We start from the raw sequence: 16,125 nt of genomic DNA, 5'->3' as shown, positions 1-16,125 counted from the left end.
CGCAAAGCCAAGCCCCACCCCCCCTTCCGCGGGTTTATGGGAGGCCCGCCTCGCAACGCGCGCGCGCGCGCAGCGGGGAGCCTAGCGGCAAGGACCGCGCGTGCGCAAGAGAAGCGGCCTCGCGTTAAGTTTAGGGCCTACAGGCGCGCCCCCTATCGGGGGGCGGCGCGGGAGAGCCGCGCGCCGGCCTGGCTGGCGTTTATTGGGCGACCGCGGGGCTCTGCGTGCAGGCTTCCTGCTGGGCGCGCGCGGGGGCCCAGTCGCTAAGGGGCGGGTGCTCCGCACTTCCGCCGCCGCCCGGGCCCGAGCACCGGACGGCGGGGCACGTGGCGGGCCGGTAGGGGGGCGCGGCGGGGACCGGGCGGCGCGCACCCTCCACGGTTCCGCAGATGGCGGCCGCGGGCGCGGGGCCGGGCCCCGGGCCGGGGGCGCCCCCGGGACTGGAGGCGGCCTTGCAAAAGCTGGCGCTGCGGCGGAAAAAGGTGCTGAGCGCCGAGGAGATGGAGCTGTTCGAGCTGGCGCAGGCTGCGGGCGGCGCCATGGACCCCGACGTGTTCAAGTGAGCGCCCAGGGGAGTCGGGGTCCCCCGGGGCGGCCGGCCCGGGCGAGGAGAGCTCACTGCCACCGCGTGTGTTCTCGCCAGGATCCTGGTGGACCTGCTGAAGCTGAACGTGGCGCCCCTCGCCGTCTTCCAGATGCTCAAGTCCATGTGCGCTGGGCAGAGGGTGGCGAGCGACTCCCAGGACCCCACGGCCGTGCCCCTGCCCGCGCCCAGCGTGCCTGAGACCCGAGGTCAGAGCCGGGCCGGGGCGGCGGGTGGGCAGCGCCTGGCACTGGGCGCCTTTGGTCCCGAGCGGCCAGGCCTTTCTGTTGTTCTTGTCCCAGAACTCGGTGGGCACATCCGATGGCTGGCCCCTTGGACTCCAGTCCCCAGCTTGGACTTTGCTATCTACCACCCTGGAGGGTGCCCGTCCACATGGGGAGGGTGCAGGGTGGGAGCCCCAAAGCCACCTAGACCTTATTAGGACTCTGCAACCCGTTTCTCCCCAGCTCTGCACTCAGGTCGTTTTCCCACGAAGCTGGCAACAGGCGGCATTGGTTCTTTCCTCCCTGCAGCTGTAGCCTGTACTTAAGTCCTCAGGGAGCAGGGCGGCCAGAGGCTTTCCTGTGCTCGCTTGTTGGCCCCTCACCTGGCCCAGGTCCTGCTGAGTCTGGATAGTGAAGCTTCCCTCTGTGGGCAGCTCTTGGCTGGCAGGGTGCAGAGGGCCTGGGGCGCTGCTCAGTCTGGAGGTTGTGGCTGGGGTGAGCAGGGGCTGGTGACCAGGGTGTCACAGTGGAGCTCTAATCCACTTGGCATGTCCCTTCTCCGTATTCCAGACACACTTGAGACGCAGCTGAATGTTGGGGCCGGCTCCTTGGCTAGAAACATTGAGAAGGGGCAGAGGGCAGCTGGGCCCCTGGATGGGAGCGCCAGGGCCCTGGGCGCCTGCGTCCCTGTCCTGAGAGGCCCCCTCCTGGGCGCTGCGGTGCGGGCCTCCCCACTGATGCTCCCTGTCTGCTCTCTCTGTCTCTCTCTGACCTCCAGAGGCCTCCTTTCTCTCTGTCCGGAGCCGTAGCCCCCCCGCGAGGCCCTCCTTTTCCTGCGCCCCGCAGCCTGCGGCCTCTCCGGTTCTGCTCCACGGCCCAGCTGCCGCGTACTCGCCTCTCTCTCCAGGGCCCCCCGGTTCCCTCCGGTTCTCTTGCTGCCTGTTCTCTCCTTTTGCAGGTTGCGTTTATTGGTTTATTTCTGGGGGTTGGTACTGTTTCCATGGAAACTGCCATGGCCTCCAGAACGAGCGGCTCTGAGCTGCAAGGGCGCTGCAGTGCTGTCAGCTCCCGGACTGGCCGTCTGGAGGATCAGCCCCCAGGGTCCCCCCTTGCCTGGTTCCTGAGCTGGGGGTGCGGCCACTCCTGCCCGCGAACGTGCTTCCCTTCAGCAGCACCCGGCCCTGTGCCCGGCGGGGTCACAGGCACGTCCGCGCGGGACCGTCCCCCAGGGGTGTGGGCCAAGGGTAAGGGGCACGTGTGCAGCCCGCCTTGTGCACCGGTGTTCAGTCTGGTCTGCAGCACCAGTCAAGCCCCTGCTGGGTGCTCCCCACGCCCCTGCCGCCCGCCGGTCCTGGCCACCAGACCCCGCCAGCGGGCCCAGCAGGAGGTGGGGCTGCAGTGGTTCCTGCCTGACATTTCTCACCCCTGGTCACACATCCTGTCACTGATACCTGGCCTCAGCAGCTGGCCGACTCCACAAGGGGCGCTCTCACCACCCAGGACAAAGCTCTGGGCTTTTCTGGTTCTAGTTCCCACTCAGCGCCTGGTAGAGCCCGCAGTGGGGGTTAGGTGCTCCCCAGCTTCAGGGGCCCCCAAGTCCCTACTGGCAATGGGCCGCTGTTTGGGGGGGTTCGCTTCATTAGGGGAGTAAGCCGGCAGTGATTCATTCAACAAGGATGACATGGTTCACTAGCATCGCCGACTCCACGGACATGAGCTTGAGCAAACCCCGAGACAGTGAAGGACAGGGAAGTCTGGCGGGCTGCAGCCTGCGGGGTCACGACTTAGTGACGACGACGACAAACCGCTGTCTGTCTTGACCCTTAAGAGGGCCCCATGGGAACCAGGCTTTACCCTGGGCTCAGCCTCAATCCTCGTTTAAGTCCGTTCCATCTGACCTAATAGCCACATCAGAGGAAGGTGAACAGGCATGACAAGCTCCGAGCTCCCAAACGTGCCTTGCTGGGTCCAGCGGGCCCAAGGCCTGAGTGGGTCTCCCCACGAGCCCCTAGGCTGTGTGGCTCCTTTAGGTGCCGAGAACCACCCTGAGCTGGATGAAGGGCCTGCTTCCGTCCTGAGGTGGTTTCCCTGACACCTTCCATGACTTAAGAGTGGCATCAGTTTCTTATTTCCGGGTTTATCAGCCTCACCAGATTTAAAGGTGAACGTTACTTTGGCTCTTTTACTTCCCTCTCATCCTTGAGTCTCCGGGGCCCTGGTCCTCCCTGGTGGGGGTCAGGAAGCACGCGTGTGCAGGCCCCGGAAGCAGAGCGGCAGAGTACAGCCTGCGGCAGGGGCCCGCCTCGGGGAGCTGCCCCTGCACCGCGCTTCAGCGGCGCTCAGGCCCCAGGGTGAAGCCGCAAGCTCCCAGGCCTGACTCGGCCTGGCCCAGCCTGGGGAGGGTAGTGTGGCCTCTCCAACTGGATGCCCCTGTGGGGTGGGGACCATGCACTCACTGGACCAGAAGGCTGGCATCTGTCCTGGGGAGAAGGGCAGGGACAGCCCTGTTGGCTCATTTTGGTGGCCCCTGGGCACAGCTGGCCCCGCATCACCCCACCACACACTCCAGTCTGCTCCTGCTCAGCAGTGGGTGACCGGTGGCTGCTCCTTATTCGAATCGAGTTCTCATAGGGAGACCAGCTGTCAGGCTTCCAAGCTGGGGCCACTGCAAACGCCCAACCCTGTGCCAGGTGGCTCAGACTAGCTCTACAGCTGAGCGTGGCTGCCCCGTGGAGCCTCAGGGGAGTCCAGTCTCGGGGCCAGCGGTTCTGGATGTCTGTAGAACAGAGGGGAGAGGGAGACCACCAAGAAGCAGCGCTTCCATGACCAGGTTCAGAAGCCGGCCTGGCGAGAGCCGGTCGCAGGGTCAACTTGCCCAGCTTCCCTACGCTGCCCCCAGGGTTCTGCCTGGCTGCTGACGCCTGTGCTCTGTGTCCTCCAGGGAGAAACAAGGGCGGCGGTGCCCTGGGCGGAGGCACGGCCCTGGCAGAACGCAGCAGCCGGGAAGGACCCAGCCAGAGGATGCCCCGCCAGCCCAGCGCCTCCAGGCTGCCAAAGGGGGGTGGGCCAGGGAGGAGCCCCCCAAGGAGCGGCAGCTGAGCGCCCCCTGGGCAGGCAGCTCCCCCATCTTGTGGCTAATAAACCTCTGAAACGCCAAGGGTCCATTCCAGATGTGTTCTGTCACCCGTCAGCCAAGTTCAGGCACAAGCGTTTAGACTTAACTCTGGGTGCTGTCTTCACCACCTGCCTCCTGGGCCTCTTTTGAGCCTGCAAGAACCGTGGTCTTCCTGGGTCTCTTGCACTTTCACCGAGGCCCTCCCCAGCACGCAGGTCCAGCAGTGGTTTGAGCACAGAAGGGCTGTGAGTGACAGCTATTACCCTCCATGGGTCATGCATGCCACAGAAGCAGGTAAGACCCTTCCTCCCAGGGTCCTGAGCGGCCACATCCTACCCGCAGGTCCACAGAGTGTGGACCCTCTGCAGACCCGAGGTTTCCACACTCCACCTCTAGGCCCTTATGCCTTAGGCCGCCTATCCCAACAGAGAAGCCTGGGAAACGGGATATTCAACTGAAAACCAGCGGGGCGTCCTCCACACTCCTGCAGACAGATGAGCTTGTTCAGGCACAGGTTTACCTGAGAAACTTTAATAGGGAAACACATCTGTGACGGGACACTGGGGGAAACAAGTGTGGGGCTGCGGCCACGCCGCCTTCAGTACTCCTCCCCTTCCTCGGCCTCCGCCTCCACCGAGTCCACGCCCACCTCCTCGTAATCCTTCTCCAGCGCCGCCAGGTCCTCCCGGGCCTCCGAGAACTCCCCCTCCTCCATGCCCTCCCCCACGTACCAGTGCACGAAGGCGCGCTTGGCGTACATGAGGTCGAACTTGTGGTCCAGGCGGGCCCAGGCCTCGGCGATGGCCGTGGTGTTGCTCAGCATGCACACGGCCCGCTGCACCTTGGCCAGGTCCCCGCCCGGGACCACCGTGGGGGGCTGGTAGTTGATGCCCACCTGCCGGAGGAGGAGAACATGGTGAACTCGGAGTGTGGCCTCGGAAATGGGGGCTTGTTTTTTAAAATGGGGGCCGTGGACCCCCTTTACATGATGCCATGTAGGAACAGGTGCTGTACTTTTTGGCAGTATCTGCCAGTGTTTAATATCCTACATTTTCACTTTTAGAAGAGGACTTAAGCTTTTCAGCCTTCTGCTGGACTAAAATATCTTGCCACATACACACTTTCATAATGAGAAAACCTGATACAAACATGGAAAAAGATTCCATGAAAATGGTGCACCCCCGAGCAAACAGCTGTCAGCACGTGAAGTCACTCAGGCAGGTGAGGATTCAACACCGTCCAGGAGTGAACTGTCATGTGTGGGGACAGCAGTGTGACCTAACCTCCCTCCAGACTGGCCTCCCCTCTGGCGCACAGACTCGGCCAGGACGGGAAGCCTGGGCACAGCGCCCGGCACCGCACACAGCGCTGCCCAGCTGAGGCGGCCGTGGATGGCAGCCTTGCCTCCCAAAGGTCAGAGCAAGGGCACTGAAAGGAAACGTCCTCAAACCAAGAAGAATGGGAGAAGAAAAAGACTTCCCTGGTGGTCCAGATGCTGCGGTTTCCTGCAGGGGCCAAGGGCTGACGTCTGGCCCAGGGACTAAGATCCCCCATGCCATGTGGCATGGCAAAAAAAAAGCTTCCAACCCCAACCTGTTAACCTAACCTCAGAGGCCTGCAAACATCTACGAAAGGTTTAATTTTGTGGATATTTCTAATTGGTGAAACCTGCTGCATACACACTTTACCCCGTGAGTCATTTACACGTGTGAGTCGAACACCCTCAGGTGGTCCGTGTCAAGGTGTCTAGCAGTGAGGCCGACAGAGGCCAGGTGGGTGCAACAGCGTGGGCTGGTCAGAGGCAAGCTCGGTATTTAAATGGGAAAACGATGACCCACGCATCGCTGCTACTTGGCCTCACTTTCAGTCTGCAAAGACCCTGGGGATGGCAACTCCCAGCACACCGAAGGGCCGCATCAGGGCTCAGATGCAGGATCCAGCACTTTATCTAACAAAGATCACTTGTGAGAAAGGACTCAACGAGGAAGAGGGCGCAGGGTTCACAAGCCCAGGCGTGGCCAGGCACTTAGCCTGGTGGTCACAGGTCTAAAGTGGGACATTCTGGGACTTGGCTTCAAATTCAGGATGCTCTTCTTTGGGCAGACGTTTCACTGGGACACTAAACACAGTTGGAGGAGCCACTTCTATTAGTGTGGTTTTGTATGGGAGGCAGCATTCCAGGTCTGACTTGGAGAAACAGCGGTGAACCACTCTTGGTCCCACAGAAAATATTGCATAATGAATAGAAGAGCCTCTCTACAAAAACATAACTGTTGCCTAAGATTCAGTGACAACTGGTGACTGAAGCAATGTGAAATCTAAACCCAATCACAGAATGACACCACACACTCTGACAAGGTTCTTTGGTGAGCAGTGGGGAAACCTGAGTACAGGCCTGCAGTCGGAAGTCTCTGAAAGCTCCCTCCTTCCGTCGCTGACCCTGAGGCTCTGAGGTTCTAAAAGCCGTCTCAGCGTCTGTCTCTGAAGTGTAAGATGTTGGTAGTATCAGCCCATGGCATTATTGGCTGGTTGTAACAAGTAAAGGTGCATGAAGTATTGATCAAGATCAAGGCATCCAGCACACTCATTACTAACCTTGCTGTCCCTGAAACCCAGCCGCCCGGGAACAGGGGACCCTCTGCGGCGGGTCAGCACCCTGCCCCGGGGCCGGCCACGGGCAGAAAGCTGCACACGCGCTACCGCCCAGCCTACCTTGAACCCGGTCGGGCACCAGTCCACAAACTGGATGGTGCGCTTGGTCTTGATGGTGGCGATGGCCGCGTTGACGTCTTTGGGGACCACGTCCCCCCGGTACAGCATGCAGCAGGCCATGTACTTGCCGTGGCGAGGGTCACACTTGACCATCTGGTTGGCCGGCTCGAAGCAGGCGTTGGTGATCTCGGCCACGGACAGCTGCTCGTGGTAGGCCTTCTCGGCCGAGATGACCGGGGCGTACGTGGCCAGGGGGAAGTGGATGCGGGGGTAGGGCACCAGGTTGGTCTGGAACTCGGTCAGGTCCACATTGAGGGCGCCGTCGAAGCGCAGGGAGGCCGTGATGGAGGACACGATCTGCCCGATGAGCCGGTTGAGGTTGGTGTAGGTGGGCCGCTCAATGTCCAGGTTGCGCCGGCAGATGTCGTAGATGGCCTCGTTGTCCACCATGAAGGCGCAGTCCGAGTGCTCCAGGGTCGTGTGCGTGGTCAGGATGGAGTTGTAGGGCTCCACCACGGCTGTGGAGACCTGGGGCGCCGGGTAGATGGCGAACTCCAGCTTGGACTTCTTGCCGTAGTCCACCGAGAGCCTCTCCATGAGCAGCGACGCGAAGCCCGAGCCGGTGCCGCCCCCGAAGCTGTGGAAGATGAGGAAGCCCTGCAGCCCCGTGCACAGGTCCGCCTGCGGGAGGGAGAGGCGTGAGCCGGGCCGCACGTGCCACCCCAGGCTCTCCAGTCCCGGCCGGGAGCCCCCCGGGCCCTTCTCACCAGCTTGCGGATGCGGTCCAGGACCAGGTCGACGATCTCCTTGCCGATGGTGTAGTGGCCGCGGGCGTAGTTGTTGGCCGCGTCTTCCTTCCCGGTGATCAGCTGCTCCGGGTGGAAGAGCTGCCTGTAGGTCCCCGTGCGCACCTCGTCTGCAGGGGGACAGCAGCCGGGCTTGGAGGACGCCGCCTCACCCCCGCGGCGGCTCCAGGACCTGCCTATCTGCAGGTCCGCGTTGCTCCTCCCAGGCCGGGGGTCAGGTCTCCCAAGCGAGTCTCCGAGACAGACATGCCCATCTGCCATTCACGGCTCCAGGGGGGTCCATCAGCAGGGAACAAGCGCCAGTGTGGCCGGCTCCCGAAGGACGGGAGTGCCCAGGCGGCTCTGTGTGCGCCTCGCCCACACCTGCCGCTCCACCCCAACGTCACTGGGACGGCCCTGCTACCCTGCACAGATGCCAGCCTGGCTGCCCCGGGCACCCCTGTGGCCTGGGTCTCCCTGGTTCCAGGGTGACTGTCCATTGTCTCCTGGGTGGCCGCTCCCCTCGGAAACTACCTCGCGCTTCTGACCTGTGTGTACCCAGCGAAGGTTCTGCGCTTCCCTTGCCAAGTGGGAGGGGACCTACCGACCACGGTGGGCTCCAGGTCCACGAACACGGCCCTGGGCACGTGCTTGCCGGCCCCGGTCTCGCTGAAGAACGTGTTGAAGGAGTCATCCCCGCCGCCGATGGTCTTGTCGCTGGGCATCTGGCCGTCGGGCTGAATGCCATGCTCCAGGCAGTACAGCTCCCAGCAGGCGTTGCCGATCTGGACGCCCGCCTGCCCCACGTGGATGGAGATGCACTCGCGCTGGAAGCAGAGAAATGAGTGAGGCCCAGCGACTCGGCAGGGGTCTCTGCGTGGCATCAGATGTACCTGACTTCTTAAATTAATTGTTCTAATATCTTTTGGTTTTTTTAAGGTCTTGTCAGACTTTTTCTCACAAGCTCCCAGGTCGATAGGGGCCCAGCACGCTCCTGGAGAAGAGCGGAACCAGCTCCGGAGAAAACAAGAGGCTGAGCCGGAGCAGAGACGGCGCCCTGCTGTGGGCGCGCCTGGCGGGGACGGGGAGTCTGATGCTGTGAGAACAGCACGGCCAAGGGGCCTGCAGTGTTGTCCACGGATCAAGGTGCATTGCAAGTGGTCGAAGCAGGATTTTCAAGAGTAAACATCGACATTTTAGGAATCAGTAAACTAAAACCAATGGGAATGGTGAGTCTAATTCAGATGACTATTATATCTACTACTGTAGGCAAGAATCCCTTAGAACCAATGAACTAGCCCTCATAGTCAATAAAAGATTCCGAAACGCAGTACTTGGATGCAATCTCAAAAATGACAGAATGATCTCTGTTTGTTTCCAAGGCAAACTATTCAATATCACAGTAATTCCAGTGTATGCCCTAATCACTAATGCCAAAGAAATTGAAGTTGAACTGTTCTATGAAGACCTACAAGACCTTCTAGAACTAACACCCAAAAAAGATGTCGTTTTCATTATAGGGGACTGGAATGCAAAAGGAGGAAGTCATGTTCTGTCTGAGCACCTGCCTATCCGGCATGGAGACACACCTGAACTGTAAACAGGAACACAGTCATTATAAACATCTTCCCAACACTCAATAAAAACAGTAAAAACTTACACAAAACCAGCATCAAGCCATTCTGTTTCCACCCAAGGCTGGATTTACCAACCTGATGTAAGCAACGGCTCAGAAAATCAGACCCTTCTCAGTCATTAGACAACAGGCCGCGCACAACAGTGAGTGGGTCCGCCGAGCAGGGAAGCAAGGCGAGCTTGGCAGAGGCCCCAGCATGTCCAGGCTGCGGCTAAGAGAGGAGGCCCAAGCAAAGCCCCGGGATCGCCCAGGGTTGAGTGGGGGAGTCCTGTGTTGAGAGGCCAAGGCAGCTGGAAAGTCTGGTGCTGGAGGAGAGACAGCTGCGCCGAGGGGGCCCAGGGCAGCAGGGAGGCCCCAGGGCCTCCCCCTGCCGCGGCAGGAAGACGTCCTGAGGCAGAGAGCTCCGGCGGGGGGGGGGGTCCCTCAGCAGTGGGGCCGAGTGAGGCCGACCCTAAAGACTGCCCTGAACCCACCCGAGAAAGCTTAATAGGACACAGAAGGATCAAACTCTTCCCAGGTATATTAATAGCATCCCAGCAGAAAGCTGAGAAACGGCTAAAAGAAAATCCAAAAAAATCTAACATCCGATAAGGTACAGCTCCTGATGCCTGCTCTCCACTGCTGTAATGCACATGGGTAAGGAGGACCCACCGCTCAGCAGGAACACGCCGCTCAGTGTCCCGCGGCAGCCTGGTGGGCGGGGAGTCTGAGGGTGAGCGAGACAGGCAGGAATGTGGCTGAGTCCCTCCGCTGTCCACCTGAACTAGCACAGTGCTATACGTCTCGGGTATACCCCAAAACATAAGAAAAACTTCAAGAAAAAGATCCAGAAATGACAGATGATTAGTAGATTAAGGACAGAATTAGTAGAATTATATGCCTCAGGAAGGTACAGGAAAAATGAGCATGATAAGGAGAAACACATCTGATATATAAAAAAAGGCCCTAAATCAAATTGCCAATTATGAAAGAGTCTGAAATGAAAAACACACTGGATGAGATTAATAACAGATTCCATATATTTTAATAACTATAAATGGAGAGTAACCTTTAAAGACTATATAAAAAAATAAAACAACAAAAAATTCCCAGCCGATTATACACTGAGAAGATCTGAAATGATGAAACAGTTCTGGAAATAGTGGTTATACCACAAGTGAATGTACTTAACAGTTAAAATGGTAAAAATGGTTAAAATGGTAACTGCTGTCATGTGTATTTTAAATACACACCAAAAAGAAATACTCAGCAATAAAAAGGAACTGTGCTGCAACAACATGGGTAAATCTCATAAAAATGAGTGAAAGAATCCAAACAACAACAAATTAACTCAATCCAAAAATCATCATATAAAATCCTAGAACACACAGACATGGTTACGCAGGGGAGACAGGGGGTGAGGCTGAAGTGAGATTTACAAAGGGGCACCAGGTAACTTCCCTGGTGGCTCAGAGGGTAAGGAGTCTGCATGCATTTCGGGAGACACAGGTTTGATCCCTGCGTTGGAAAGATCCCCTGGAGGAGGGCATAGCAACCCACTCCAGTATTTTTTGCCTGGAAAATCCCATGGATGGAGGAGCCTGGAGAGCTACAGTCCATGGACATGACCGAGCAACTTCACTTCTTCTTCACTAGGTAACTGGGGGGGATGGATATGTTCATTATCTCGATTGAGCTGATGGTTTCATGGGTGATCAACATGTTAATATTGATATTAAACTTTGTCAAATTACACACTTGCAAATAAAGATCTTGCATGCCAAACTAAAAAAAAAAAAAAAGATCACACAAGCCCCAGTGAAGATCAAAGATCACTCATGCTGCAACTAAGAACTGATGCAGCTAAATAAGTATTAAAAAAAAAAAAAAAAAAGCTTGCAACTTGGTATTTTAAAAAACTCAACAGTGCTCGCTTCGGCAGCACATATACTAAAACTGGAACGATACAGAGAAGATTAGCATGGCCCCTGCGCAAGGATGACAAGCAAATTCATGAAGCGTTCCATATTTTTTTTTAACCAAAGTTACACAGTGGAGTGTAAAAGGTTTTATTCTGTGTGTGATAAGCATTCATGTTAAACAATAAAATTGAATGGTTTCTTGTGTAAAAAAAAAAAACAACTCAACAAAAATAAAATTAAATTAAAAACTCAACAAACTGTAAGCACCTTTTTTTTTTTTTTTTGGCCGTGCCAGTGGCATGTGGGATCTTAGTTCCCTAACCAGGGATCAATCTCATGCCTCCTGCATTGGAAGCACAGAGTCCTAATTACTGGACTTCCAAGGAAGTCCTCAAGCACTTCAATAAAGGTCTTAATTTTTAAAAATTGAAATAATACAAAATATATTTTCTGTATTAGTATTAAATTACAAATCAAGTAACACAAAGATGTCTGCGAAATCCCCAAATATTTGGGAATGGATAACAAGGAAAATGAGAAAGTATTTTGAAAGAAATAAAAATGAAAACATGACATACAAACTTTGTGAGCTACACCTGGAACAGCACTCAAAGGGACATGTGTGTATATGTGTGTATTTTGCATCTGTGTGTGTGTGCAGGCATGCACGTGCTCAGTCATGCCCAACTCTGCAACCCCATGGACTGCAGCCCACCAGGCTCCTCTGTCCCTGGGATTCGCCAGGCAAGAACACTGGAGTGGGGTGCCATTTCCTTCTCCAGAGGATCTTCCCAACCCAGGAGTTGAACCCACGTCTTCTGCACCTCCTGCACTGGCAGTCCGATTGTTTACCACTGACCACCTGGGAAGTGTGTGTGTGTGTGTGTGTGTGTGTGTGTGTGTGTGTGTAAAATCAGTGACCTGTAAAATCTGATGGAGAGACTTCCCTGCTGGCCCAGTGGCTAAGACTCCGCCCTGCGAAAGCAGGGGTCCCAGGTTCAATCCCTGGTCAAGGCACTAGATCCCACATGCTGCAACTAAAGATCCCAAGTGCCACAACTAAGACCAGTGCAGTCAAATAAAAAACCCTTTCGGAGCTCAGGGCAGACCACCCCAAAATATGCTGGTGGCATACTAATTACTTCTAATTAAAATTACTTGAGAACCAGACAGTAGAAGAAAGCTCTGAACCCCCTCAGCCCCCCTGAAAGCAGGTAACAAAGCCCCCATAGGGAGGACGGGGGCACTGGGATCGCTGGGGACAGGGGTTTAAGGCTGAGAAAGCTGCATAAGCAAACCTTGTTACTTCTTCATTAACTGGCTACCCCCAGCAAACAACCCCTTTCTTTCTTCCAATCTTCATAAATAACTGGTTCTTTGTCTAAAAAGATATGTAAAGAGCCTGATTTTGTCACTTCTCAGGTCCTGTACTGACAGAACTTCCATATATATAAATTGAAATTTGATTTTCTCATGTTAATCTGTCTTCTGTCAATCTGATCATTAGATCAACGAGAAGAACCCAGAGAGGAAAATTTTTCCTGCCTTACAAACTCTTCTGGGGCTTCCTAGGTGGCGCTAGTGGTAAAGAACCCGCCTGCCCAATGCAGGAGACACAAGAGACACATTCCATCCCTGGGTTGTAAAGATCCCCCGGAGGAGGGCATGGCAACCCACTCCAGTATTCCTGCCTGGATAATCTCTCATGGACAGAGGAGCCTGGCAGGCTACCGTCTACGGGGTCACACAAAGTCGGACACGTCTGAAGCAACTTAGCATGCACACAAGCTTCTACTTTAATCAACTAGAACAGGAGCAAATATCCAAGTTGTGCAGACAAAAAAAGCAAGTATAATAAAGAAAAGAAACTGAACAGAAAAGAAGGGGAAAAACCCAGAGAAGAGTCAATGAAACCAACACCTGGTTGGAGCTGAACAATCAAACTGATAAGCCCCTGGCCAAATATATCCAGAAAAAGACAAGAGTAATTACCAGTATCAGGAAGGAAAAAGAGGATTTCACTACTGATAGGGATGAGATGGACAAATTCCTTACACACACCACTAAAGCTCATTCAAAAGAAGAGAATCTGGGGAGTTCTGGCCATCCAGTGGCTAGGACTCCAAGTCTCCACTGCAGGGGGCACAGGTTCACTTCCTGGTTAAGAAACTAGGATCCTGAAAGCAGTGCAGCAAGGTTGAAAAAAAACAAACAATAGCCTGAGTGAAGAGAAAATGGGCCATCAAAATGGCCACATCATGAGACAGATAATTTTAAACACAGGTATTATTTTCCCATCATACAATCATGATCATACCCCAGATTTTTAAACTCCAAGCTCTTAAGAGTGAAGGTCTGGAAGGCTAGAAATTCAGCTTCTGGTCTTGTCCTTAGTAAGTGAAAGAAAAAGGGCCAAATCCTAGCTGATTTTCTAGTTCTTTCTGATTCCAACCAAACTGCAATGCTGAACCAGAAACACATTACCCTCTGAGGCCAGGCAGGTTCTCCAGAAGGTACTCAATGTTGTGATGAGCCTCTAGGATGCAGAAAATAGGATTTTACAAAAACTGCTGCTCTGTAACTCCCATTAAATTATTCTTGAGACATAAACCCTTCTAACACAAAGGGAAGGTATCTGCAATGGCTGACGCTTTATCAGAGTTCAGTGTAATTTATTTCAGGCTATATTCACACCAACTCATCACCACCTCCCCCTCACCACACGTTTCCAAATTTTGTTGGTTAAACTAAGTACTGTGAACTTGGCATTTCAACTTGCAAAAACCCTGTTACACCAACAAACAATGGCTGAATAGCTCTTCTAAAAGTGTTAACCATTGTGTTTTTCTTATTCAAGACAACACCTTTGCTAAAAATAACAGCTCCTAATGCACAAACTCCTAATCCTGAAGCATCCTTTTACCTGTCAGGTAACAGAGGATACCTTTACTTTATACTTGGAATAATTCACTGCTCGAAAAAAATGTTTTTGAGCAGCTAGATGTTATGGTGTTCAATAACCAAGAAGAGAAACCTCAAAACCAAGTGTTGCAAAGGGAGATTGCAGAGGGTAGTGTGAGCTATTAATCCAGTTATGAACTTTATTCAGAGTTTGAAAGCTACCACAGGGATGAGAAGAGGAGGGTGACATCAGTGTCAGTTAATCGGGAACAAGGGAGATGTGAGCTGGGCCAGGTGAAGCCCTGTCAGGGATCATTCCAGCCTCTCTCCACATAAGGGTGACTGGCCTAGGACATGCAGTGACAGAGGTGTTGGTTGCCTTCCACCGGTGTGCAAACTAATAATGTCGTTAATAAATTCAACAATTAACTAGAAACCTATGACTTGAGAACACAAATATGAACAAATCAAAGGCAGAAGCCTAACCCTGCTGCGGGAAAACAGGAATTCTCGTGTATGTGTTGGTGATGAAAGGGAATCTGAAATTAGCTCTCATTCACTTCTGGGGTCCCACGTACACCAGTGAGAAACACTGCAGGCACAGATTCCTCCCCGAAACTCCATGCGTTAAAGACTGGAAAACCCCCAAACGTCCAGCGTTTTAAAACAGGCTCAAGACACGCAGCCACCCCTAGAACACTGGGCAATGATAAACTAGGACGCAGGTCTTCGCACACTGGCACGAGGGAGTCGGGCTGTTTGAACACTGAAAAACCCAGACGTGAGAAAAAGGGACTGTAAGCACGTCTATTCCTGTTTGCTTGGTTTTGCTTTAAATAAAAAGAACACCTCACAATGCTATCTAATTGAGGGAGCCGCTTCTTTTCAGCACATACGGTCTTCTGTCACTCACTATCTCAAGGCCTCTTTCCGTAACTGCCCTCGTGAGCTCACACACAGACCAATAAGAGCGCTCAGGCACAGACCCCTGGCTTTTGCTTTGAGAAGGACGAGTCTGGAACGGCGAGGCTGGGAGCCATTTATTGCACCTGCGAAGTGAGCCGCGCGCCTGCCCCTGACCCGCATGCTCCAGACACCATCCCGCCACCTGAGCCTGTCTCCCGGCCCCGCCACCCATCCAGGCCCGTCCCCCCGGCCCCTCAGCCGGTCCAGGCCCATCACCCGGCCCCGCCGCCCGTCCAGGCCCGTCCCCCCGGCCCCTCAGCCGGTCCAGGCCCATCACCCGGCCCCGCCGCCCGTCCAGGCCCGTCCCCCCGGCCCCTCAGCCGGTCCAGGCCCATCACCCGGCCCCGCCGCCCGTCCAGGCCCGTCCCCCCGGCCCCTCAGCCAGACCAGGCCCGGCCCCCAGGCCCCGCCGCCTGTCCAGTCCTGTTCCCCAGAGCCTCAGCGGGCCCAGGCCTGCCCCCTAGGCCCCTCCGGCGCCTACCATGGTGGTCACCCCTGGGCCACAAGCCTCTTCAACCTCTTCTCAGTCCGACGCCACGCGCCCAACTGCCGACGCGCTTCCCCGCACTTCGTGTCCTGATTGGCTCGCCGGCCGCAAGATGGCCATTGGCTCCGACCGCTCACTGGGCCAGATCCACCCCGGCCAGGACAGCAATGGTGATTGGCCAGTTCTGGCGGGCGAACTCGCTTTTCATTGGTCCTCACTTTGGGCGGGAAGCGGCGACAGGTCTTGTTCTGGAAGCTGCGCGTTGGCGCCTCCTGGGCCACCGCGGAGGGCAGAGGCGGGCCCGGTGGTTCGTCGGTAAACTGCGGAGCTGCGCGGGGCGCGAGAAGAAGCAGGACTGGTCCCCAGAGGGGGTTTGCGGGCCTGGCAGACCGCGGAAACGGTCTTCAGGTGGCAGTCTGTTGCTGGTGGCACGTGCTGCCGACCACGTGACAGGCTCCCGGACGCGGTGCCGCGAAGCTGGGGAGGGCGCTTCGCCTTCAGGGACGGGACTTACGCGCGGGTCTCCAAGTATTGCGAGTTTCCCAAGGATCAAATCAGGGCATGTGGGTGGGAGGGTGAGGCTAGGCTGGGCAGGGGGACAGGGACGTCGGAAAGTTGCAGTGAAGAAGGGCTGACGGCGGCCAGGCCACTGGGCCTGGGCACCTGTCCGTGCGGGCGGGTATACCAGCTGGCAGCTGAGGCGGGTTAGCTTGGCCATTTTTTACTGGGAGGGTGTGGCAGGAGACCTCACAGGTGGTGATTGCAGGAGGCCAGAGAACTACCCCACCCACAGACCTTGGCCAAAGGACACATGG

General features: G+C 55.6%; 2 protein-coding genes and 1 non-coding gene across 4 annotated transcripts; 2 read left to right on the top strand and 1 right to left on the bottom strand.

The window, feature by feature from the left end:
* Nucleotides 1–61: 61 nt before the first annotated feature.
* LOC110143742 (mitotic-spindle organizing protein 2) lies at nt 62–3,964 on the top strand. 2 transcript variants are annotated; one of them, XM_020903457.2, is made up of 4 exons: nt 62–559; nt 644–792; nt 1,586–1,765; nt 3,749–3,964. In XM_020903457.2, the coding sequence occupies exons 1-4, from the start codon at nt 390–392 to the stop codon at nt 3,904–3,906; spliced, it is 657 nt and encodes a 218-aa protein (XP_020759116.2). In that variant the 5' UTR covers nt 62–389; the 3' UTR covers nt 3,907–3,964. The 2 variants fall into 2 exon arrangements, with proteins under 2 accessions (XP_020759116.2, XP_070331855.1); XM_070475754.1 differs by lacking the exon at nt 1,586–1,765 and having other exon boundaries at nt 72–559.
* Nucleotides 3,965–4,417: 453 nt separating this feature from the next.
* LOC110143743 (tubulin alpha-3 chain) lies at nt 4,418–15,414 on the bottom strand. The gene is made up of 5 exons (XM_070475753.1): nt 15,305–15,414; nt 8,024–8,246; nt 7,402–7,550; nt 6,635–7,315; nt 4,418–4,817 (listed from the first exon to the last, which is right to left on the bottom strand). Exons 1-5 carry the CDS (start codon nt 15,305–15,307, stop codon nt 4,521–4,523), a joined length of 1,353 nt encoding a protein of 450 aa, XP_070331854.1. The 5' UTR covers nt 15,308–15,414; the 3' UTR covers nt 4,418–4,520.
* LOC139037937 (U6 spliceosomal RNA) lies at nt 10,961–11,067 on the top strand. Its single transcript, XR_011490875.1, has one exon. It is a non-coding gene; the product is annotated as a U6 spliceosomal RNA (small nuclear RNA).
* Nucleotides 15,415–16,125: the final 711 nt, after the last annotated feature.

The sequence above is a fragment of the Odocoileus virginianus genome, chromosome 12 (assembly GCF_023699985.2).
Source record: "Odocoileus virginianus isolate 20LAN1187 ecotype Illinois chromosome 12, Ovbor_1.2, whole genome shotgun sequence".
Lineage (NCBI taxonomy): Eukaryota > Metazoa > Chordata > Mammalia > Artiodactyla > Cervidae > Odocoileus > Odocoileus virginianus.
This window is presented reverse-complemented; position numbering and strand designations above follow the sequence as displayed.